The following is a 26,521-nucleotide window of genomic DNA, read 5'->3' as shown; positions in this document are numbered from 1 at the left end:
TATTCCGTGAGGCCAAATTGTTGGCTGCACTAACAGGTCTCGTTTTTATCTCCGTCTCCATTTGTAAATCGGTTGTCTTTAATTTCTCGAAAACGACCTACCTTCCCTTTGTGAAGGCATGGCATAACACCAAGCGTGGCCCATCTCGAAAGTGGTTTTATTTTAAATAAACAGCAGCCTGGCCAAAAATCAATGAGCATCTTTGTTCCCCTAATCCAGCCCTGAGACAGTCGAGCCAATCAAGAAGCCATTTGGTATGTGAGAGAGAAATCACAGGCCCGGGAAGAGTTAATGCAGCATTCGTGGGCAGGCCTCTAAAAATATTTTTAAATTCTTTTCCCAACTAAAAATGCAAGGTATTTCGTAGTTGTTTAAATGTCTTTCTCCTTTTTTTGCAGACTGCGCCGTGGCCTGTCGCTCCGAGGGCGACTTCCCTGACCCCAGTCTGACACTGCGCCGTTAATGTCAGATAAACCATTTAGCCCCAGCACAAATCCATTCTGTGCAAAAATCTGCTTGAGGTGGAAAATGTAGCAGTTTGTAAACAATAAAGAGCCATGTTTCAGACCAGACAGCTTATCTAACAGAGAAGTCCTTTCATGGGGAACAGTGGGTGGGAGCCTCCCGGACATAGTAGCATTTCCTACCACAATGCAGGAGACTGTCTTGGCCTCCATATTTAAGAGTTTAATGGGAAGGAGGGCAGACGGGATAAAAGAACACAGCTGACAGGGACTTTCAGCTTTAACGACTAAGTGAAAGGAGTCAGCTCTCTCTGCTCTAGCTCCAGGCTCTCAGGCCACGTAGATTTTAAATACTATTTGGATGGGAAAACGAATTTGGCTTGTAAAACAGTGGCCCACGAGGACAGATGAACAAGAACAAATATTTAGTGTCCTTGCACTGCTGGGTGTTTTCTGTGATATTAATTTATCAAGTGGTTCTTGAGCAAAACTTTTTCCTCATGTACATAACACAGACCTCTAAATATGAGGAGCCATTCATTTATTCTATTTTACTTTCACCCATCAGAGGATAGCTTAAGAATGTTCTAGGGGTTGGGATTCCTGGGTGGCTCAGCAGTTTAGTGCCTGCCTTCGGCCCAGGGCGTGATCCTGGAGACCCAGGATCCTGGGTCTGCCTGCAGGGAGCCTGCTTCTCCCGCTGCCTCTGTCTCTGCCTCTCTCTCTGTGTCTCTCATGAATAGATAAATAAAATCTTCTTTTAAATTTTTTAAAAAGAATCTTCTAGGGGAGTCCTTTAATATGCTGTCAAAGTACCACTTTCCAAGATGATTATTTTCTAGTTAATCTTTTATTCTATCTTATGAAATTGAGACAGGGTGACTAGAGAAACAAGGTGTTCGAATTTAACATCGTCGCTAAAGAGCCTAAAGTCGTTCTTTAAAACCTAAGTGAACAAATGTATCTAGTCTTCCTTATCTGTGTATCCTGAAAATGGGAAAGTTGTTGCAACTCCCTATCAACAACTGATTTTAAAATGAAAACTAAAGATTCTGAAAGCAGGTATTGACTGCTGTCAACAACTTCCAGGGAAGTCTAATGCCTTCATTTGGTAGAATGAAAACTTCCACAAAGACCATGACACTGAATATGGATTTGGACACAAAGGGCAGTTGAGAATATACCATGTATTCATGTATTTAAAAAACTGGGAAGCTGGCTTTAGCTGCAAAATTAAAACATAGATATGAAATTTATCATCCTAAAGAGAAACACAAATATAAGAACCTATGATCAAACACAACTTCATGGTTCTCAAAGTTGGAATGATATTTAAAGGCACACACAAAAAAACCCATAAAGGCACAAACATATGACATCATCCACTTAAAATAAGTTGCTAGTATTTCTCTGCTTTGTCTCCTTTGTTTTAAATACCTGAGATTCCTTTAGATGGACTTGATGGTGACTTTTGAAAAAATGACTGATATTCGAGGACTATCTATACACTAAATTACAAGTAAGCTTCCAAGGCTTAAAAATAGGGACATTCTTTAGAAGCATTTGCAACTATGGTTTCAGAGTGATATAATTATGACCGTGTGTTTTTCTTGGAGTATGGTCCAATGCCTTCTGCCAAGAAATTCAACTTCATTTATTGATAGATTTGCAATAGAATTCAACCAAGTTTGAGAGACTTATTAATAATGCTAAAAAAAAAACACATTTACCAGAACAAAGATCATTGCTTCACTTGAAACTAAAGCAATCTGCTATTGCTCATTGCTCAGGTTACTGCTGTTACACACACATCCTTATAGAGTAAACGAAACAGAAAAATACTCAAAAGATGCTAGTATGAAGGACATGCTGGAAACTCATAAGCTACCTCAAGCGTAGCTGGCTTCCAGTGAAGTAAGCTACAGTCTGCCTACACCATCAGCCCTCTAAAGCTCACACCTCGATAAATACACAACCAGATCTTTTAATTCAACTTGAATACACTACTCTGATTTCAGTCATCTAAACCTATTATTAAAGGGGTTCCACAACCCTTTTAGTAAGAATTTATAGGTGATACAGGCTATATATCACTGCCAATGGACAGGCCTGAAGATATTTTCATTTTAAATATTCACTTTGACTTTATCAACCTTAAATCAAAAAACAAGTATTGCATCATTGAAATTTCAAAAAACAAGTATTGCATCGTTGAAATTAGAATACGAGCTTTATACCTAAGAAAGACAAAATTTCCACGGCGATTCGGTATCACCGAAATCCTGTAATTCCACACGGTTATAAAACTTAGTCCTTTACGCACAATTATCAAGAATAAACTGTCAGTATTTTTTCTGCAACTTAAAATTACTAGAGTGAACGGGCTAAATATCCAAGTCCCTAAAAACAGATCCTCTGTCTGGACTGAATTCTCCTCTTTCTATAGTAAAATATCAGCATTCAAAAAGTGTATGTTAATTTAAAATTGGTCTTACTTTGTATTCTGGAATTGACAAAAGGTGGAGAGAGATTGTCATGTGACCCAAGGTCCCTGCTGGTCATGTGGTCATAGGGAGTCCCATCTCCATAGTTCTGTAAATAAAACAACATCATAAGTTTTCATTTCGCATGAATAAATCAGCATATAAATACCCCCCTACTGACAGCTCCAAGATCCAAAGAAACTGAAGTCCACATTCCCACCATGGAACCTCATTATAAGGGACCTGCCTCTTCACAGGTCCTCTGGTTAAGAGAGGGCTCTACAAGTCTGCAGAGTTCAAGTTTTCCTCAAGGTAGCTGTGAAAGCTTAGAACAATAATAATAGAATCAACTGCAGGAAGTTGTTGGCATGATTAAATGAAATAATGTATGTAAAACACCTGACATATATAAAATGCACTATAAATATTAGAAGTCACTATTTTGGTAAGCCCACATTATTTTTTTTAAGATTTTATTTATTTATATATTTATTTATTTATTTATTTGACACAGAAAGAGAGAGCATAAGCAGGGGGAGCAGCAGAGGGAGAGGGAGAAGCAGGCTCCCCGCAGAGCAAGGAGCCCCATGCAGGGCTTGATCCCAGGACTCCAAGATCATGACCTGAGCCAAAGGCAGATGCTTAACCGGCTGAGCCATTCAAGTGCAGGCAAGCCCACCACATTATTTAAAAAAAGAAAAAAGCAATATTGTGCTATCAGGGAAAAATGACCCATCGCCTATAATGAATTGCTTTTAGAAGACCAAGATAGAGCCTTTTAAACCAACATTTGGTTTTAGGGTATTGAAATTTCAATGTTTTTTTACAGTTGCTATTGTGGTTGTAAGAGAACTGGATCATTCCGCAAGTAATTAACACGTTAGAACATGAAAATATTACAGCATGACTATGAACAAACATCAAAACTTTAGCATAAATTAGTACTCCTGGATTTGGAAAAGTATGGCAGGAAAAAGTTTTAAAGCAGACATTAATTTTGGGCAGAAAACTGTCATGATTACAATGATCTCATCATTTCAATGAAATTTAAAATTAAAATAATGTTTTTAAACTGCCCACTTATTAATGGAGGAATCAGATAACATATAGGAAAAGTTAAAAATCATCTATATTACAGGGTTCAAATTTCAGACTAAGGTGCATAAAATAACCAAAAAGGAAAAAAAAAAAGTCGATCTGCTCAGCTGGTTGCACTGCCCATAAAGACCAAGTCAAATATACTCAGAGGCATCAGTTGGCATGTTAGCCAAAGGGCAGGATCTGCCCACACAAAAAAAGACGGACGCTGTATGAAAAATGCAAACGCACGTCACTTTGGGAGAGAATAACTGGACCTGTTAAGGTTCCAAATAATCCTGTTTTTAATCACTTTTCCTTGTTTAGAAAAATTAACTGAAATGATACTGCAATATAAGGCCGTCAATATGTCAGTGTATTAAAAAATGTCATATTTTAAATACCTAGCATGGGTTTTGCACTCACTTATTCTATACGGAGCATTGTATAAGGCTGATTTTTACTTATTAAGGGTCCTCATCTTAGTGTACTTTCATATACACTACCTAGTTTAAAGCACAGCACAGTGCTGCAAGGTAGCGGATAATGTCACCACTCTAAGAGGAGAGAAGACACGCTCGGCCCGGAAATCTGTCACATGCAAGCTACCTGCATCTAGAAGATAGAAACTACAAAACACTGACTCAAAATTATTCACCAAAATATGCCCTGAAAAAAATGGCGGGACAGTCACTGAAAAAATGAAAGTCAGGATGACGGTCCCAAGGGACCTTGTTCTCAAAAGAACAATTAAAGATAGCGTGTGTGTTAAAGTGAGAAGTCCTAAGACACTAAGTGTGAATGAGCTAAACAATAGGGGAAAATTGTGTCATCTCCTACACTTGCTGTCAAGAGGAATGGATTTATTTCTGCAAGTGCAGCCTGTAACGTGAGGAGGAGGAAAGATTTCCTCAACCCATCCATATAATGCATTAGGATACCAGCCCCGACAGCTGGCACAGTGGCTTCAGCAAAGCTCCTGGTTAAGCTTACAGACCCTGCTGCGCGTAGAGACCACACTGAGAACCACAAGGTCAAAGGACAGGTGGAAACGGACAACCACAGCTTGCTGACACGTCCTCATTGTGAGAGCATGATTACCTTCCTTGCCTCCTTGCCAAAATAGAAACACCCCCACCTCAAATGTATGTGAATACTTAGAGTAAAATGTTCCCTCCCTGCAGAATGCTTCATTTATGCAGCTGGCTGGGGGAGGGGCACGTGTTTGTTTGACTATGTGCTCTCAGTCTATTTTTAATTTGGGGTATTTATATGTATATTAGAAAAGCTGACATGGATTTTAGAGGGACTAGAAATGATTCCATTAAAAACAGATTATACATAAAATCATATATATATTTAAGTGGGAAGGAACATAAAAGAGCTTCTGGCTTTACTTCTTCGATTTACGAATTACAAAAAGGAGGACCAAGGAAGTGAAATGACATGCCCAAGGTCATACACACAGACGCACGTGGCCTAACCTCCCTACTCTTACCCCATTCCATGGTCTTTCCATTATACCCAAAGTAACAACTAAAGCATGAGGGAAAACCATGAGAAAAGAATAGCAAAAATTTGAAACCAAATAAATGAATGAACCCAACGGGTGACCAAAGTCATTAATAGCATGTTTATGAAATGAAATCAACCTTGATTTATTATGTAGATTACACTGACCAGATAGAGCTTCATACCCTGTACTCAGAATTATTCTGTCGTCTATATACACCAACACATTACGGGAATCCCAGATTTTTTTTTCAAAGTTGTGCCATCTACAACAAATAACTTTCTGTAATGCTGGATCAGTAACAAGCAAAGTAAGGCCAAATATTTAATATAGGATTTTTCTTCTGTTTAGCAGAAGTGGAACAGGTGTCAAATTCAATAACAGCATCCAATAAGAGAATGGGAAAAAATTGCAAACACAAGCTGATCCTCATTAAACTTAGTATGCGTGTGTATGTATCTGTGCAGTCGTGTGAGAGAGAGAGGGAAAAACTCACCTTCAGTTTGTCAATTTACATATGTGGGATGTCTGGTTGTGGGGAAAAAAGATTAGATATACTTACCCTGGACGGGCTTGGATGTCCTCCGTTCCCCCAGGACCCTGAGCTACTTCTGTCTTCTACATCTAGGGACAAGAGAAAAGTTCTTTAGGCTTTCTTGCAATAATTCTTTCTTTTTGTATATGCACTTTTAAATTAATGTTTCAAATTAATCTCCTGTTGCCTTTAATTAAGAATCAGGCACGGGGCTACCACGATGATAGTGGCTTCTGACCCATCTACTTAAATTAACTCATTTAAATTCACAGCAGAAATGAACTGGACCCTCAGGAACCAGAGGTATGAACATAAAAATTACTTCTATCCTTCAGTGTTTCATAGCCTCAACTTTTATGGACCCGAAACTACACTTAAAGTTTTATTAAGATCTTTTGTACAAAGTGAGTTTAAAACGACACTAACGCAACCTTAAATGTGTGTTTTAGAAAGTAAGTTAAGGTAACTACTCATGCTGACATGAGCGGAATCTATGCCATAATGCTCTTGGATACTTCTCGTTCCCTAGTCAAGGCTCACTCTACCAGACAACAGACATGCAACAAAATACACACGACACAAAGAGGATTCAGTCCTCTATCTCCACCAGTACAATACAAGGATATTAGAATTTTGGGTGGGTTTTTTTTTTTTTAATGTTTTAAGTAAAGACAACATTGTCTCAGTATTTTAGTTATTTTAATAGACTTGACCACTTGGCTACAATCCTTAATCTGGGCACTGAGATGTGAAAATCAAAGTCATTAAAGCAATGTTTTTCTTGATTAAGTGATAATGGAGAGACCTACCCAGACTACCAGAAAGCTGAAATTCTTCTAAACTCTGCACCAGCAAAGTCCTAACAGCTGACCACTGAGTGTTTGAAGTGGCGAGAAAATCGGGCTGGAGAGTCTAACAGCTAAGTTATCATATTAATTGCTTAAAACGTAAAAAAATGTTTTAAAGATCAGTCACTCTATATTTAGAAATGGCTTCGAGATTGTTGATGAGAGGTACTTTATAAGGATAAAAAGTTTCCCTGTTCTCTTATTTTGATCCTGGTTGGTAACAGACGGCCATCACAAACTTCCTCTGACAGCACTGGAGGAGGAGGTGTGAAACTTCGGTTCAGGAGACATAATCCCATTTATTGTGTTTCCTAACATTTCAGCGATACTGTTTATTCTCCTAATGCACTGTCATTCCTTTTATTACTGTTGTTTTATTATCAGATGAAATAATCATGGTATAATTAATGGATTTATTTTTGGGTACAGTGGAGTACACAGCACTTTAGCATATCTTAAGAGATAGAACAGCAACAACAAAAAACAACTATTACCACTAAACTTGAATCTTTTCTCTCTTTTTTTAAACAAATATCTCTGTTCCTTTTATTGGTGCTTCAGAAGCTAATGCAACTGCAAACGAATGTCCCCCCCAGGACAGCTGAAGGCTGTCACTGCGAGCTTTAAGGGATGTCAAGAAAGCTCCATTGCTGCATCCAGGGTTTGCCCAAATCCGCTGTTTAACAACCCATCTCCTGGCTTACAGGTGTGCCGGGCCAAAATACTTGAAGAGGGGACTTAGAACCCTCTGGATCGGGGAGTTTAGCCAGCCTACATGGTTCTCCTCATCCTTACCCCCAAATCAAATATTTTCAGCAACAGAAAGCATAAATGCCAAAAATCTCTCAACCGCTGTGGATCTTCAGAAGTCTGGCAGGCCTTGACTTCCTTTTCACCTGAAACAGCCAGCCCGGATTAATTTGAGAGATTTTTTCCCCTCTTTCCCCCCCACCCCTTACATTTGACCAACAAGTAATGAAGGAACAGAGTTGAATCGCTATATCCCATTAAGAGTTCAGGTTGTCTGGACCCATTTTATGGTTCTAATCTTCAGGGAAAATTTTAAACACAAAAGAGTGGGCAGAGACAAGGAGGAGAGAGGAATGGTTCTCCATCACCGGTGATTTCGGCCCCCGGAGACATTTCTGGTGTCATCACAACCTGGGGCACAGGAGGAGGGGGCAGAGGCCAAGGGATGCTGCTGACCGTCCCATGGTGCTGGAATCCCCCTCACGACACACACGCTAAGCTCTGTCCCCAAGTCTCAGTTGTGTCTAGATTGAGAAGCCCAGTGCTTAGGGGAAAACCACATTAAAGAGCAAAACGGGGGGATCCCTGGGTGGCACAGTGGTTTAGCGCCTGCCCTTGGCCCAGGGTGAGATCCTGGAGACCCGGGATCGAATCCCACGTCGGGCTCCCGGTGCATGGAGCCTGCTTCTCCCTCTGCCTATGTCTCTGCCTCTCTCTCTCTCTCTGTATGACTATCAAAAATAAATAAAAATTAAAAAAAAAAAAAAGCAAAACGGAAGAAGCAAGATGAAGGAGAAAGATGTATTAGTATTTCTTTTTAAGATCTTTATTTATTCATGAGAGAGAGAGAGGCAGAGACACAGGCAGAGGGAGAAGCAGGCCCCGCGCAGTGAGCCCGATGCGGGACTCGAACCCGGGACCCCAGGATCACACCCTGGGCCGAAGGCAGGCGCTAAGCCGCTGAGCCACCCGGGCTGCCCTAGGATGTAATTTATAGTTTAGTATGAACTCTTACTGAATACACAGCGACTTACACCTTTTAACCCAGACGTGAGTGGAGTGTTTCAGGAGACCCTCATAAACATCTTCTGTCCACAGAATAAAGGGAAAATGATGGTCAACCAAGCAGCCTGCTAATTAGCAGGCAGATAAAACACATCAAAACTTGAGTATTCCCAACTGGGCAATTTCAAAAGCGAGCAATCCACTAATTAAAAATGCTGGAAGTCTAGCTTTTTCAAAACAGGTTAAATACTGGCTGGGTTCCTTCACAAATAGATTCCCAACCAATCAGATCTGACTGCTCTTTTCCCATCCTTTCTCATTTCCATCTTTCTCGTTTCCCGACCTCACGCTGCTCCACCTTCCTTTCTGCTTCCTCCCGCAGCCTGATCTCTTCTTAACAGGCTTTCCATCCCCTGGCCTCCCGGGGCATCTGAAAGATGAGGACCAAGGGCAGGCTCTCCCAAACCGAAGAGGACAACCGTCCGATTTCTGATCATGCTTCTTTCTTTGAAAACAGGTCTGTATCTCACGTATCCAAGAGCCAGAAGCCACAGAGCCAGAGCACGGAGATTTGTAACTCATAATGAATGTAAACATGTCGCTTTTAAGTCATTTGTTTCCATGTCCCCTCCCACTGAGCTTCATCAGGCCTGCCAGTTAGTGAGCATTTCTTCAGCAGCCGTCCCAGTACGTCTCAGAGGGCATCCGAGGACCCGCTGCGTGCGAATCACCTGTATACTCATTTCAAAATCAGCACCTTGGGTCCACGGCTGACCACCTGAGTGTGGGTCTCTCATGAAAACTGTGTTTTGAACAAGGTCCTCGAGTCATCTGCATGCGCACAGTAGTTTGAGAACCGCCAGCCTGCCTTTCTGGGAACGCAAGACAGATGCACGCCCCACACCACCACCACTTGCCTCGCTCTCTCCCTATCTTAAAATTCTTGCCAAGGTTGCCAGTTTTCAGCAGCATTCGGCACACATCCCCATCACATCTGCATCCAGATGCATCTGCATCTTGCCCAGACTCCCTTTTTTTAGTAAACCTGCATGTGGCCTACCCTTGGCCATTTCTTCTTCCCTGCTGGTGTATGCAGGCGCTGCGCAGACTTCCACACCTCTATGGTTCTGTACCTGCTATTCCCTCTGCCTGAACCGTTCCATCTCTCAAAAACTAATAGCAGCTAACATTTAGTGAGCTTCAGTGTCAGTGTTTCTGCCACTTCGTCTGAGGCTTCGTCGGAACGGGAAACTCTCCCAAGCAACTGGCAAACACAGGTGCTGTCAACGCCAAAGCCAGGGGATGCTCTTTTCCAACGCTTTAAAGTCCTCCCTGGCAAGAGCTTCATTTCTTTCCATGACCATCTTGAATGCTACTTCTCAAATGTCTTCCCAGGCACAGTGAAAGTAGCTGGGAGTTTATGCCCATTCTTGAGCGCACAAAAGATTATAGAATTATACACAACGCAAGTATCTAAAAGTAAATATTTGAAGAAATCAAGAGACTGGAAAATAAAAATAGGTAACAGTAAAGCCAGAGGTATAATGAGCTTATCAAAGTGTACACTGTGATGGACTGGATATTTGCCAGAAAGGAGTCAAAATAAAAAAAGAAAGAAAGAAAGAAAGAAAGAAAGAAAGAAAGAAAGAAAGAAAAGAAAAGAAAAGAAAAGAAAAGAAAAGAAAAGAAAAGAAAAGAAAAGAAAAGAAAAGAAAAGAGAGGAGTCAAAATTCTACAAGCTACTGAGTGGACAAAACAAGGAGTGAAACAAGATTCACAATAAATATGGGAGAAAAGCACACAAATAATTCAGGAAATCCATTAAGGCAACATAGGAACAAATGAAAAACTGCCTGGGATAGAGGCTGTCTTAACATGGAGTTCCTGCTTCTCCCTTGTCCTACTGTCACTCTCCAACCAAGAGGGGAATAAATAACAGAAACACAATAATAATCCAGGCAGCAGAAGGGCAAGGGATAAAGCAAGTGGATGACAGAAATTATTCTTCCAAAAGACTAAAATGGGTTCCATTGTTCCAGACTTTTCTCATTTATTTTACCCTAAATGAGGACAGACTGAGCAACTTCTACAGGATTGACAGTTGGTTCAGGAGGCAACCTGACAAGCCACAAAATTTCACTCTATTAGAGTAGCTCGGCATAAGCCCCTCTAAAATATCTGACATTTCAGCACCAAAACACAAAAGCAAAGTTTGGACAGAACTAGGACAAAACAGTCCATTTTGAGAAAAGGCACACAGAGATAATTTTTCATTTCTATGATTCCCCATTTCCACATTCATTAGACTTAAGATCCGATTACTCAAATCTCCACTTTGTTAATGTGCAAGATGGAAACTCTCAGATAGACTGGACAAATGTCAGAAAACACAGCCCTAGGAGTTGGGACAGAGATTCGGATTTCACCAGCCACTCCGCATTAGCCAGCTCTATGGTCTGAGCCAGTCACTGGCCTCTCTGAACTCACTTTTGTCAACTACAAAATAAATGGGTTTGTGTTCCGTTCTTGGAACGAGGGAAGGCTAGTATATTTGAACAACTCTGCCACCAAAAAAAAACTAAAAATGATGGATCAAGTTTTAAAAATCTTCTTTAAGATACTAATAAGCTGAGAAGATAATACGCACTTATCAAGCCAAAATTAAATTGAGAGCTAGAACCCAGGAAAGTAGAGAAGACATTTTTGCCCTAAGGACATCTGCCAACCTAGAAAATTTAATGGCCTCTTAGGTCAAGGAAAACAGAAGCAAAAACCCAGGACCCATCCAAAGTAGGTATCTAACAAGATAACAGGGATAATAGGATTTCCAACCTCAAGGAGTGAGTGTTAAAGTAAATAAGTTAATTAATATTTGTTAAACACTTAGGGGAGTCCCCGGTCTGTAGCAAATTCTCAGTAACCAACACATACCCATGAGAGCATAACTTATTAGCACCCTCCAAAATCTAAGATAATCCAATCATGTAAATCTATAAAATTGTGATTTATTCAAAGAAATCTAAGCCTCCCATTTTTATGATGCCTAGGTCTGCTAAACAGGCCAGAGATTTTCAAATATTCCCCTGAATTTTAGAAACAGCCAATAAGTTTAGAATAAATCCCATCTTCTCCACGAACCTCTACAGCAAAATCACAGAGAGAATTAGGTACCTTTTAGATTTGTTTTAGTGACTTATCTCCAGAAGACCCCCTTTACCTCTCACCACTGCAACAAATGTTTGTGTTCTATATAAATGACACGCTGTCAAAAGTTATATATGCTGACCCAAGGCCCAAACTAAGAACACAGACTAAATATTATGTAAATTTAACCTTGATTTGAAATAACAAGTGTTATGTTAACTGAACTGAATTTAAATAAATAAATAAAATTTTAAAACCAAAAAAAGAAGAAGAGGATGAGGAGGAGGAAGAAACAAACAAGCATGAGTTATCTAACTCTGCTGATAGGGAATACTTAGAGTTGTCTATTGGTCCTTTCCACACTTACAGCCCAGATCATGCCAAGCACCCACGGCCCTAAAGTTTCCTGAAGCCAAAAAAACAACTGAAGTGTTTTATTTGAGTTGCTTTAAAAGTCTACAAATTCCTACTCTTGTAGAAATAGACTGACTTCCTGATGAAAGCTCCTACACACTCAGAATGCGTTGGGAGACCGAGGCTAAGTTCTTCTTGGAGAGACACTATCACTCTGAGACATGTTGAGGTCTACACCGTCTCAAATCCCTCGCTCTGCAACAACGGATACCATTAAATAGCCTCCACATCATCATGGAGACTCACAGACTGAGTACATCTGTGGCTCCTACTAATTTCCTAGTCCAGGAAGAACCCTTGGCTGAGCCCTCCACACAAACTGAGATGGCATATGCTCTCCGTCAGTGCCAGATGAATTTAGAGTTCAAAATATTTCATCAGCAAAGAGCGTGTTAAGGATGTGCACATTTTCATTAGCACCCCGTATAATAAGAGCTCTAAGTGGAGTAATTTGAAGTTAAATTTGAGTACCAGTACAGATGAAGAAAGAGCTGAAAATCTTCAAATATTGACGGACAATGTCCACACCACCATAATTACTTCTTTCTTTGTCCATAAGAAACGAGATATGCTTCATAATGAGGGATCCAAGCACTAACCAACAAGAAACTTTCAGCACTTTCCAAATCTGATTGAGCAAAAGATGAGGGTTGTGGGGAGGCATCTCACACCAATTTGAAGATATCACAGATGTAAGGAACAGAGACCTGGGCTTTCCATTTTCAGATCATTGCCATCAATGCCGCCTTTCTGAGTGGTAATGGATTTCCTTACCAAATAAATCTGAAAACTCAAAAAGTCAAGTACAAGATGATCTTACAGTTCTCTATATAGATATACATAGATGCATTTAAAAAGGCAAAATGTGGAAATACTAAGTGGAAAGTATAGTAGGAAAATTTGATCAGAGAGGAATTATTCCACTATTTAAGCCTTTACTAACCTCCAATGTAAACTTCCATTATTAATATGTCCTGTAGAACACTCTTTAGAGAATATTATTTTCCTCAAGTTCAAAACAATTTTTCAAAAACAAAAACTAATCTCATATATTTAAAATATGGAGTAAATTGCATTTTGCAATGTTATAAAACAGGAAACAGGGACGCCTGGGTGGCTCAGCTGTTGAGCATCTACCTTCGGTTCAGGTCGTGATCCGGGGATCTAGGGATCAAGTCCCACATCGGGCTCCTCGCAGGGAGCCCGCTTCTCCCCCTGCCTGTGTCTCTGCCTCTCTCTGTGTCTCTCATGAACAAATAAATAAAATCTTTTAAAGACAACAACGGTAAACACATTTTCATATAACAAGAAAGTCAGATCACATGAAAGTAACCAAATACAATGCATAACTATTGCATTATAAATGTGCTGGTACTTGTTATTCTGAAACTCAGAAACCTTCTTGAGAACTAAAGGGTTGAAGTATAAAATTGAGAAAAAAGTAACCTTTAAGTCTTTAGATCCATCCATATCATTTGGAAGGATCAAAGATCATGTCATCTGGATAATATTCTAACTGGAATACTCTAACATGAAACACGGAGAGGTGGGTGTTATTTAGCAACCTTCCATTTCAAATGTTTTAAATTAACCAGTCAGAGTCTTCCTCTTAACCCGTTAATCCTTCCAAGGTCTCATCACTCTTTTTTTTTTAAATAAAGATTTATTTATTTATTTATTTATTTTTAGAAAAAGAGACCAAGCACACAGAGGGGAGGAGTGGCAGGAGGAGGAGGAGAGAGCCCTAAGCGGACTCCACACTGAGCACAGAGTTCTACGAGGGGCTCAATCTTACAAGCCTAAAATCATGACCTGAGCTGAAACCAAGCATTGGCAGCTTAACTGACTGTGCCACCCAGATGCCCCCCAAGATCTCATCATTCTAAGCAAGAGCCCAGAAAGCGGAGAGCCATGAGTAACTTGAGGCAAGAATACAATATGAATTGTATTTGCCTCTTTGGAGTTTTTGAAATCTAACCAATCTAAAAGCAGTTAATAAAATTCAATCGTACTAAAACCATGTTCTTAGCTTAGATCAGGTGAGAGTAACAATCAGAAACAAGCTACCAAATCAAAAGACTTCGAAAAAAAAACGAACATAGCATCTAACTCCAATTTTACAGAGATCAGCCTCAAAATATCTAAATGAAAAGTGAGCATATTAGGGGAAGTTTTCAACTAGGTGCTTATTAGTACCTTTAAAGATGTGTTTACAAATATACATCACAAAGTGTGAGAAATGAAAGATACCTTAAAAATATTAAAGAACAACAAAAGTATTACAATATGCCTCATTTTCTAATAGAAGAGACTATATAACTCTTATGTACAAGTCATTATGCATGCAGTTTTCAAATCATACATGTAATTTTTATGTTGCAAAGTCCATAGTACTGTAATGCCTTGATACACAAATTGATTTTTTTAAATGCCTACTTGGTAATTGATTCATTAAATTTATTTCAGTGCAGGGGGGGAAAAGCCAAGATAAAACATATAACAGTTTTATCCTTTCTTCTGTTTTTCCCCCATACCTCTTTTCTCCCTAGGGTGCCATTCGTGTGGCTCTGGGAAAAGGACTGCTGGCTTAATTGAAATATTTGTAGGCTGTAATTGCTCTGCATCACCACAATGGTCCACTTCTCCCAAACGGCATCCGTTCCTTGTGCTTTTTCCTTCTTCTATTTCCTTTCATACTCTAACCGAGTCTACTGCCTCCGCTCCTTCTAGTCTTTTCTCATCCCATCCCTTATTTACAGATGCTTCACTGATACCCATGAAGCCAAAGAGTTTTAAATATTCAAAAATCTTCCCTAAAATACAGTTTTCTTGCACGGTCCCATAAACTAATTTTTATTTTATCCTTTCAACATCCCAGTCTTCTACCTGTGGTTAACACTGCAGCCTCTGACCTGGCAATGACAAGCAATCAATCTTACATGTTATCTTCAGGGGTCATGCCTTAGTTTTAGGCCAATTTTCTTTGTATTTAGGCTCAAATGTGCAAACCACACTATATTACTCTGCAAAACATCAATGAGAAGGCTTAATTAAGTAACACTGACAGATAAATCCATTTCTTTCGCAGTAATCAAATCAAAGCAGGTTGACATAACACAGGAACTTAATACAGTTATTCCCTTGTAATTGGAAAAAGGCCCTTTACTTCTCATTAAAGCAATCTTCTGGGTATTGGCATAATAAGAAGGCTCAGAGCTTTAATACTGCCCTATAAAAGTCTCAAGATACAGACCCCTTAAGCAAACAAGCCAGATTATCTAATTCCTTGATCACAGCAGAACATGTAGTTCCTACTGTTTTAAACTACTAATTCTTTATCTCTGTTGCAATTAAAAAGAGGTAAATCAGTATCAAACACATACAATGGAAATCTGTAAAAATGCATAAACTGTTTACAGTTTTATAAATCTATCTCCACATGTATTTGAAGGGAAGCAGTCCATTAAAAATGAATTTGAAATACTTTGCAAATGTGAAATTGTAATAGCCTGGATCAGGGGAAAATCTCTTTATTTTACTTAATGGGCTCGACAGGATGCATTCTGCCTAAATTTAGTCTGATACTCAGGCATACAGTGCGACTTTGATCATCGGACTTGTGAGAGAATGGAACTGGAGGAAGGACATCTAGGTTTTGTGGCATTTAAAGAACAGTAAGTCACCTGGTTGACCGAAGACCTGCCGACCACACTGAAACCCACAGAGAACCTGAATTACACCATGTTCGCATCCCCAAACTACACAAAATCGATTTTCACCCTTTCACTCCAATTTTGAGGGAGTCTCTGCTACTTAGGCAGTGGCACCTGGTCACTCTCCAAGTGAGTCTCGCAAACTCTTTCTCAAAGGGATAACATACAATGGAGGGTTATAATTCCCAAATGTGGCTGACCACCAAAATCATCCGGGACCTTCAACCAAACAAACAACAAGAAAGAGAGGTGTCCTAGCCCTACCTGGCCCCCCGATCAAGGAAAAAAAAACAAGAGTTGATGTCAAGGCAAGAAATATTTCTAGATTTTTCCTATACTTCTCTACTTTTTAATTTTAAATTGATTTTCATTACAATGCACTTAAAACTACGTCATTTGCTGTGTCTGAACCATCCACAAGTAGGTCATATCGCTTAGGTCCTTTTATCATGTTAGTACTCCCGTGTGCATTTCCTAAGAACAAAAGCAATAGCTGTTATCGAAGCCAGAGAACTGACCGTTGATACGACACTATCTGATCCATACTCCATACCCCAATGTGGCACTTGGTCCCCCTTTTGTGGTGGCCACGGTGCTGCCACTTAGCCAAGATGACCTGCAACTCATTCCATGAATGACCCTCGATCTCGAGTATAATAAATGCACTCAACCAAGAACAAAAAACAAACATACAAACAAAAAGCAAACGGAATCCAGGATTAGTCACTGCATCTGACCATCAGCTCTCTTTCATCTATTTTAATCTAAAACGGTTCCTCAGACCTTCTTTGAGTGACCTTGGCATTCTTGAAGAGTACAGGCCAGTTATTTTAGAGAATGTTTCTCAATTTGGGTTTATCTGATGCTTCCTCATGATTCTATTCAGGTGACTATCATAATACAAAAGCGGCCTTGTGTCTTCCCAGGGAGATCACAGGCAGAGCCACGCGATGACCGGGTGGTCTGCCCCCTTTGCTTGTGATGCTCATATCATCACCTGGTGAAGTTATCATGGGAATTCATCACTGCACGATTACAACTTTCCCCTGTGCAACTAATCAGCAATCTATAGGGAGATCCTTTATGATCTTACAACCAACTTGCAATTATGTGCTTATTGAAAAAAAATTAAAATACAAAAGCATATGAAGTAAAAAGTGAAAATTCCCTCAGTACCCACACTCCCCCACCCTTGTGCCAGTGACAACCCATACCAGTTCTCTAGGTAGCCTTACATATCCTCTGGTCCTGTGATCAACTGGTTTTGAAAACCACAGAAATTTGGGGCAACAAATGTAAACCTTGACTAAAACGTCTGTTCTAGCTGAATGGGTAAGAAATAGTCCTCGAATGCTTGTTTAGGTTCTAGTGACATCTCAGTGGATATAATTCTTAGTGGTAGCCTTGTGACCTCTGTGGAGCTGGAGAGGATAGAGACCAGAATAAATGAAGATAGACTACTAGCTTGGAAGGAATTTGGCCAAAATGAAGCCAGGAGTGAGCACCCTACTTGCGAACCAATGCCATGATGCATAAAGCCAACTTAAATAATCCATTCTGGAGTAGATGCTGCCCTGAATGGCTACCCGTTCATTGTCTCTTTCCACCACATTCCATAAATCACCGTGTAAAAAGGAGATCCACTGCAGCTGTAACACTTTCCAATTAAGATCAAATGGATAGACAGGCACACTTATGACAGTCAGGAAAAAAATTAGAGTGATTTCCATAGACTGGCAAAAAGAAAAAAAAAGTGGGAAACAGATCTAAAAGTTTTTAAAAGTGGGAAGTAAACTGACACTTTAAAAAGCACATATTCTCACATTTAGAATCAGGTATACAAATGAACAAAAAGTGAAGAGAAAAGCTTGAAGACAGAAAGACTGTAAGTGGGACTTGGCCACTGACAGAACATATGCATATCATACACTATTCATTAAATCAATGTACTGTTAGCAATATAAGGTCAAAATAGTCCCTTTAACCTTGCGGCAAAGCCCGTGCCATTTTATAAACTGAACAGTGCTGGTGGATTTCAACTCCAACTTATAAATGCTTAGAAAATCACCCTTACAAATCTCTCTCAGTCAAATGCCTGGGAAGACACTGGCAAAGGCTTTTCTTATTGGGCTTATAAATTCTGTGTCTGGGGGATCCCCAGGTGGCTCAGCGGTTAAGAGCCTGCCTTCAGCCTGGGGCCTGATCCTGGGGGTCCCGGGATCAAGTCCCACGTCGGGCTCCCTGCGTGGAGCCTGCTTCTCCCTCTGCCTGTGTCTCTGCCTCTCTCTCTGTGTCTGTCATGAATAAATAAATAAAATCTTTAAAAATTAATAAATTCTGTGTCTGTAAGTACACACGCACGTGTGTGTAAAATCGGCGTACACACACATATACAATACACACACTTGAATTTACTAATAGTTTCCTGATATAATGATGGTGTTTAAAACGGTTCCCAGATGTTGCGACTTGTTCAACTGACATCACCTTGCTTTTGATCAGAATACAGAAGTCTGCCTTGGTGACTTGAAGGGTTTAACTTTTAGCTCACAGTAAGGTAACCACACTTTTGTATCCTGTTTCCCAAACTGTTTTTTATATTCGTGTCATTTTAAACGATTTATCTAGAATCCTAGCAAGCATGAAACTGGGATCCAAAGGAATTGTATACTTAAGCATGAGCACACCAACGCTATTTTTCAAAAGCATAAAAACAAAACAAAAATCAAAAGAGAAAAACTGGCCTACACAATAGAAGCTTGACCAACAGGTATCAGAATAGTTGTAGAAGCTTATTAGAATCCTTGCTGAACTAGGAAAAGTTAGGAGAGTATAATGATTGAGCTTTGGTAAGTAGGAATATGCATTCCCAAGTCGTGTCAGCAGTGAAAACACTATTGCTAGTCTCCCCTCTGCGCTGCCCTACATTGTACACAAGACCATTTCACCACCATAACACAGCTTGGCACTAGTTTGAGGAAGACCAGGACTGTGACGGCAGGTCTGCAATGACAAAAAAAAATGGGACTACAGCTTTCCCCAAAGACACTGCTACTCTTACTTTCACTTTCAAGTGCCTGAGACACTCTCATAACTGAAGCAGCCAAAATGCATCTGCATGAATTTCCTCGTCCAGCTTCTTGGGGGAAGAAATGGAAATGCATTAGGAAGAATCAACTGGTATTTTTCTCAAGCTTAATGGCATCAAATTCACAGGAATACACATGGCTTTCTTTGGTAGGTCTGCAACTTGGATGCAGCCTGCCCTCTGCCCATCTGATAGCCAGGGAGTACTGGTCAGAGAGGGATGAGCGGCTGCGACGTCCTGCTCTTACAAATCCACTACGTGGAATGGCGAAAAGCTGTAACTCTTCCTCAGGAATGGAAGAAATGTCGTTAGTTTGAAAGGAGATAGAAGCAAAGGCCTGAAGAATGACAATAACCAGGCATCTCGAAAGAAAACAAGAAGCAGGGAAGGGGTCCAGGGAAGCCGGAGCTGTCAGTAGAAAATAATGATTTATCTGATGAGATTAGCAGAAAGTTTGATTAGAAAAGATGCCTTCCTAACATAGCAAAGATTGCGATACTACTTTAAGATTTTGTTGTAGGAAAAAAACAGAGCCTGCCAAATGCGGTCTGTAACAGCACAGGCTAGCCATGAGTGATACAGTGGGAAAATAGCCACTAAGCCAGATTTTATTTGATTTGTACTGATGATTTTTATTAGAATACATGGATCATTGCTTCAACCTTTCCATGTAAAACCAAATCAAATTCAAAAACTCACACATCAGTCACCTAACCTTATGTCATTCCTTCTGCTTTACTCAAGTTGAGCCACATTTCAGCTGATCTGTCCTCGATAAATCGTTCAGCTACTCAGAACTGCTGGGCCAAATTCTGGGAGGCAAGTGGTACACAAAAGAAACTGCTAAATCTGCAGTTACAAACAAGAAAGCCAAAGAAAGGAATACTGCAAGCCTCAGAGACACAGAACGAAATCAAAGCAATATATAGACAATGCAAAAACAGGATAGAACGAATTCTCCTTGTTGTATCAACAACATTGTAATTTATCTTTAAAAGGCACACCCACCCCTCAGCTTCTTTTGCCCACTTTAATTCAAGGCCCTGAGACCAGAGGGGAGGCCACCAGTGTATAGCATCGGGAGATCTAATCAGTCGAAATGAAAAATATCATCTGTTCTACAAATAAAAAACCTTACCATCTTTAAGGCAAAAAAAAAAAAAAAAGGAAATATTAAATATTCGGTTTGTGGAAAGCCCCCATGTTATTTATACAAACTGCTTCATTAGAAGGAATGAAATTCGATTACATGAAGCATGGCAACGGGTTTTCAAAGAAAAAGTGCCCACAGCCTACTTCCCATCACTCTTTTACTCTTTTTCCGTTTTGCTTTGGCATCTGTCCTTTCCTCCTCAGCAATATTGCAGGTTTCGAGGTCAACCTATGAGCAATGGTTCCTGTTGGCCTATCCTAAGTCCTAACTAGAAGTTAACAGGTCAGTCCCTCTTGGTGACTCCCCTCTGTGTCCCAAGTGAGTCCTGAAAGGCGCCCTAGTTATTACCTTTCTCTGCAGAGAAGGTAAACAAGTTCCACAGGTCAAGGCCATCAGCGGGCCTCCAACCCGGTGCCCACCGCAGCGCCCCGCTGAAAATCCAAGACCCCTGAAAACCAGTGGACACCAAACCTTCGCGTCCCCGGCGCAACCCACTGTGGCCCAGCTGAGGCTGTGTCCGTGAGCCCGCTGCTTCGTCCCCTGAGCGCGGGCCTGCAGCTCTCCCACCCTCCTGGGCAGGCACGCGGGCCAGGGGACAGAGCCTGGGCCCAAGGGACGCGAGCCAACTGATGCTTGCCTCTTCCAGGCCTGGCCCCTCAAACTTCCCAAGTGGGCCTCCAAGCACGTTCTCCTTCCACTTTGTTCAGCTGCCTACAAAGAACCTAGGGAACCCCTGAGGCCCTGAAGGCAGAGCTAAGGAATGGAAGGACCCAGACCCAAGGGCTGACTACAGGCAGCTCGGCCTACCTCCGTGGATCTGCGACACCAGCGGGAAAGAGCCCTTTGCGGCGTTAAGCTACTGAAGTTTGGGGGTTGTTTGTTCCAGCAATTAGCATACCCTGACTAATGCATCCTCCAAAACAGACTTCCGAGAATTCTGGCGCTAGGATTCTCTCTTCCAAGCAAAGCAAACATACGCAGTTAGAGCTGGCACTAGTCAGGATTGTGAAGCAGGGGAAACTGGCCTTTGAACTATCCTTCTCTCCCTTTCAGACTTGTTTTCCCCTCTTAGCATTTCCTCCCTCTGAGCACCAAATGTTCTCAGGCTGCTCAGTCTTGTCTGTCTCAAGAAAATAAATCCAATACATTCATTAGCCATTCTTCTCTCCCAACCACTATCTTTCAGCCATAAGTGCTGAGCTGCTCGATACTTGTGTGATTTCGGAGAAATTCTTTGACTTCTCACATGCTGGGTATGCTCATCTGTAAAATGGGAATGAATGCATCTACCCTCCAGTACCATTGCGATGATTAGAGATAATTTAGGAAAACCGTTCCATGGACTCTGGAGCACGGCAGGATCTCAAAAGGAGGGGGGGGGGGGGTGCGGAAATAACTTCCTGTTTTTACTATGATTACTACTAATATCATAGTATGATATTTGAACCAAAGGGATACAAAAACCAATCTAAAATAGGGCTTTCTCCCCAAAATACATAGTCTAGATTGGGAAAACAATCAGAGATAAATGCAAAGCAGTATATGATTAAGAAGAATGATGAATATTATGGAATCTGAGATAATAGAGAGTCATACAAACTAGAATCATCACTTGCCAGATCCTGGCAGTTCAGGGTGTGGAAAAGCAAAAGAAGACAGTGGCATCCTGGTGAGCACTGCCCGCCCTATGTGTTCATCCTCCCAACCCCATGTTCAATGCCATCATGCCGGGAACTCAGAACTGGCTTCGGGGAGGTCATTTACACTATGGAAATTGGCAAACATCACATATACGGGCTTTTTTTTTTTTTTTTTTTTTTTTGACAAGCAGACTATTAAACATTTCTCACCACTCCAAAGAAAACAGTCATTCATTGTGAGAAATTTTTACTCAAACCGCCTCATTTAATTCCTACAGTCACTACCGAGGCACACTGCATTACCCTCATTATACAGATGAAAAATCAGGCCTCTCAATGTTAAGTGATTGGCAAAGAATCCTGTGGCCTGTGTGCCCCACGCTATAACCGAGGCTGCTTGCAAAAATGAAGGGCATCTGGATTTCTTTTTCTCAGAGTATCAAACGTATATTCACATGAACACAGAAAACTATTCCTTAAAAACATCAGAATTCAGACAAGCCCCTCCTCTCCTTTATTTTCATTGTTTCTCATTTTCCTCCCCCACTGAGCCGACTTAATAATATAGCCCACATTTCTCACCATCCTTTTCTCACACACCCAAGCCAATCTTCTGCAGAGACGCCCTTTCAAGGATTACCCAGTGCACTGTCCCGAGAAATAGCCGTGTGCCTGGGAATAGAAGTTATGAATGATCTTTAAATCACTACTTTCTCATATACCTGTCCTCACCAAGGTAGTCTGTTCTCTCCTGGGCTGAACTGTGGGCACAGCAGCCTGGGTTTAGGAGGAACTGGGATACCTCTTGCATTCAGAAGAGGCCTCTGACATTAGTTCAATAACGACTGCTATCAACAGCTGCTGTCAGGCTTGGGTATGAGCCTGGGGTGTGAGACAAGCTAGGAAATATCAACAGGTTTCAGGTGCAGCCTGAGATCCCAGAAGACATTGGTACCAAGGGTGACTTAAAATGACAGTGGGTGCTTGCCCTCTTGGTAATACATCATCACTCCTTTTCTGCCTGACTGGTGTTTGGCCATCTTACAAGACCCAGAGCCTTCCAAGGACAGAAAAACAAACGTGCAAAGGCACTGAAGCACAAGAGAACATCCCCCATGCAGGGAACGGCAAGGCACACTACGAGCATTGAGAATAAAGGTATTAAAGTTGCAGCGATCACCAATGAAGAAATGCAGAAGCTGGGCAGGGCCAGAGGAAGACAAAGTACTACAAAATTTATTGTTCACTGTAAAGACTGCAGGCAGGCACCACAGTATAAAAGCACTTAGGTCATATTTACATTTTGGAAATGGTAGCCATGGGGACAATGGTTGTTAAGGTGAGAACCTGGAGAGAAAGAGAATAATTAGAGACGAGAAACTACTGCTGTAGCAGAGATAACAGACAATTCAGGATTACACTGGGGCAAGAGAATAGGCAGGGGTTGACAGCTAACTTGGGAAGGTAGGGCAAGTAGTCAGGGATTATTCTCAGGTTTTTGTCTGATGGATATTTGTGCAGAGTTGGAGGTAGGGTGGTTAAAAAAAAAGAGAGAATATACTTTAGACATTTTGTGTTCCAGGTGTCATTGGTCACCCAAGTATAAGTTTCAACAAAGTAACTGACTAAGTGGGTCTGGAGCTCAGAACAGAGAACTAGATTAAGGTAATTTCAGGCACAATCTAATTAAAAGTCCTTTATTATAAAGAGAATTTACCAAGCCAGGTAAGTGGAAAATCCAGAGATAAAGCAGATTTTAGGATGAACAAAACTAAAGTTCGCTCTCATATGTCCACTCTGCCACCTTCATATAACCTTCACTCCAAAGCTGAAATCCATCATGGTCATAGGATTTCCTCCACTTCTTTGCAGAGAGTTTGATTTACGAAAGAACACAATTTTTCCTCACTTTGCCTTGACTGGAACCATTATGGAACCGATCTCTAGAGCCACAAAATACCTGCGTGGATTTGCAACGATGACCCAAGTTAAGAAGCACAGCCACGCAGTTAGGATTACCCTGATCGGTATAGTCCAATCACGGATGTCCCCGGAGATGTAGTGATCCCACAGAAACTACGAGGACACGGAGGAGGAAATGGAGTATATGTTAGTGAGACAACCACAACTGGAGATAGAGCCCCAAGTGCCATTGGTGCGTTAGTATACAGCGTGCAGTGAATAGGCAAAGGGGTCTTTGTAAACGGACACGCGAATCCCATCATCCCGCTCCCTCCTTTGATGCATCAACACCTTTCCCCTTGGTGTCAGGATAAGAGAAAAGTTCTTAATTATGGACACCAAGGCCACTTTGGTCATGCACCCACGGGCCCTTGCTTTCTCCTCCAGTATCCCGGTCCCCTAACAACACTCAAGCACACCCTCCTCAAGCAGGCCCTCCTCTGCAGACCCTGAGATGTGTTTCCTCTAACAGAAGAAGCTCCAACCCACTCCCACTACTCCACCTCCCCACTTGGCCTATTTCACTCTCATATCAACTCTCAGCTGAATCATCACTTCCTAGAAGGAAGCTTTCCTCGTCTTCTAAATCCAGTGTCTTGTCCTTCTCTTCCACTAGATTTGTCACAGATGGAATTTCACATTTTTATGATTCTCAAGTGATTTCTCTCTTCCCCACTGAACAATAAGCTGCATAAAGACAAGAACCTTGTCTTGTTTACTTTCCAGCCCACATGGTGCATGCAGGGCAGGGAGAAAGCACATGATATAGTCTTAGTTAATTGTACGGCTGGGCCCTTAGCTCTTCAGATGTGCACACAAGAAAATACCAAAACACTAGCAGAATTCCTCAGGTTGTGAAACACAACCGGTAGTCCTCCTATGACTTTGAGAAGGATGATGTCATAGGATAGAAATTCAAAATGTTGTTCTACTGTTACTAAAGAAATTCAACCACAGGTACACCACAAAGATTAGCTTAGCACATTTTCCCCCACAACTTAATAGTTCGTGTCACAAATATGCAAGCGTGGGTTACGATTCAGCAAGAAACAGGCAGATCAGTACCCTTAACACTCTGAAACACTTGCCAGTCACACGAGGAGACAGGAGTTAATGTACGAATCTCAAGCTCAATGATTTCTAGAGTAAAAACGCAGTGAAACAATCAGACTTCATGTATGTTTTATCCCCTGATAGAAATAACCTCTTATATGGTCGTTGTAAAGGGAAACATTTGCCTCTTTATGCTCACTTTGATAAGCACCCTAGTGATTTGACACATATTATATAATCACTGGCCTCAGGACAGAGCAAAAAACAACTGTCACCTCCACAGTAGAACAGCTTTCTGAGATCTGGTGATGGCAAGACAAAAAGTGGGCCTGACGTTCTGTATTTGTTACTTTGACGGCAGTTATGGCTCAACATTTCTTGAAAACCTTTCCACTGAAACCTCCCAATTGATGAGCAAGGGTATTATTAATATCTAAAGTTCTGCTTCAAGTATAATAATCAGAACACCACGGTCAAAATGATAAGTACCCCATGGCAGTTTACTGCTTTGGACTTACTGAAGCATTTTCACACACAACTTTCCACCATCCCTCGCAACTGGGTCCCAGAGAGAAGTCCAGGGGTTAGTTCAGGTCATCGAGGCAAGTCATTGGCAGAGCTGCGAGGAAAACCTGTCATCCCTCTTCCTGACCTCTTTCCAAACTGACTCTCACCCATTCTCTTGTGCCACAAGAGAGAAGCGACACCTTGAGAAGCTGGAACCCCAATTTTTTGGAACCCCAAATTTGAATGAAAAATTCTTTGTACAAAAAAGTTCTCTTTCGTCTCACAAATCAATCATAAGAATCCAGTTTCCCAATTATCCCAGAGGAAAATTCTATTATTTAAACTAATGGTGACTCAGAGAAGCATTTTAACTTATTTTCATGTACTTTTTTTTCCCCAATTACTTACACCGAAACAGAGAGATATCATTAAAATTGAGAGTACCTAGGAAGAGATGAACATACGTATTACGTCATAGGCTATATTGAAAGTTCTCAAAGATAAGAACACATAAGCAGGTCAACTAACAAACCACTAATGAAGAAAAGTGTTACTGTAGGTAATGGACAGGCAAAGTCTACAGTAGATCAATACCAGTTGCTAAAAGCTCAGATTTGTCTGGATTGTGCACGACAGTAGGGTCCAGACGTCAGCGGAGGGGAAGTAGTGGAAACCAGTCTCCATGTGGACAGAAAATCTGTTATACAAGTTCACATACGTTGATTAAGCACACGAGTGTTTCCCGCATGTTATGGTACAGAAAATAACATAGATTTAGCTGGATTATAAAAAATACAAACATCATTCTCCTCCTTTATTCTAAACTTTAGTTTATCTGAAGATGCAATGACACTGTTAGCTCTGTTTACCCGCTGTCCGTCCCCTTCTTCCTCCATCATGACAGGCCTGTGGGGGTTTTTGTTGCTGTTTTGTTTGTTTTTCAATAGCCATCCTTCCTCCAAGTGGATCAGGGGAAGGTGACCTCATCTCCACTTCCAGACATAGATCCTGAGTACCGGTGCCAACCACAAGGACTAATTTAAAATGGACATTGAGACGCGTAAGGCTGCCCCTGGGTCCCGGGGAAAAGTTCTCTCTGTTCCAAGGAGAGACACAAATTAGAAAATGGCTTTTTACTTTTCTCTGGGCATATTCCTGCTTGGGCATGATGC

The 26,521-nt window shown here is 41.0% G+C and overlaps 1 protein-coding gene across 16 annotated transcripts in view; it reads right to left on the bottom strand.

Annotated features, from left to right (window-relative positions):
- TCF4 (transcription factor 4) overlaps positions 1 to 26,521 on the bottom strand; it is a 360,507-nt gene that overhangs the window by 233,414 nt on the left and 100,572 nt on the right. For 15 of the 16 annotated variants that reach the window (XM_077892071.1, XM_077892125.1, XM_077892061.1 and 12 more), the window contains 2 exons: positions 6,100 to 6,161; positions 2,960 to 3,056 (listed from right to left, as the gene is read on the bottom strand). In XM_077892071.1, the coding sequence (XP_077748197.1) occupies positions 2,960 to 3,056; positions 6,100 to 6,161 (159 nt within the window). Of the gene's footprint in view, positions 1 to 2,959; positions 3,057 to 6,099; positions 6,162 to 20,994; positions 21,041 to 26,521 lie in introns of those variants that run through there. The other variant, XM_077892165.1, reaches the window with a different exon arrangement.

This window comes from Canis aureus, chromosome 1 (assembly GCF_053574225.1).
Source record: "Canis aureus isolate CA01 chromosome 1, VMU_Caureus_v.1.0, whole genome shotgun sequence".
Classification (NCBI taxonomy): Eukaryota; Metazoa; Chordata; class Mammalia; order Carnivora; family Canidae; genus Canis; species Canis aureus.
Note: the sequence above shows the minus strand (reverse complement) of the source record. Positions and strands in the feature narration are given on the sequence as shown.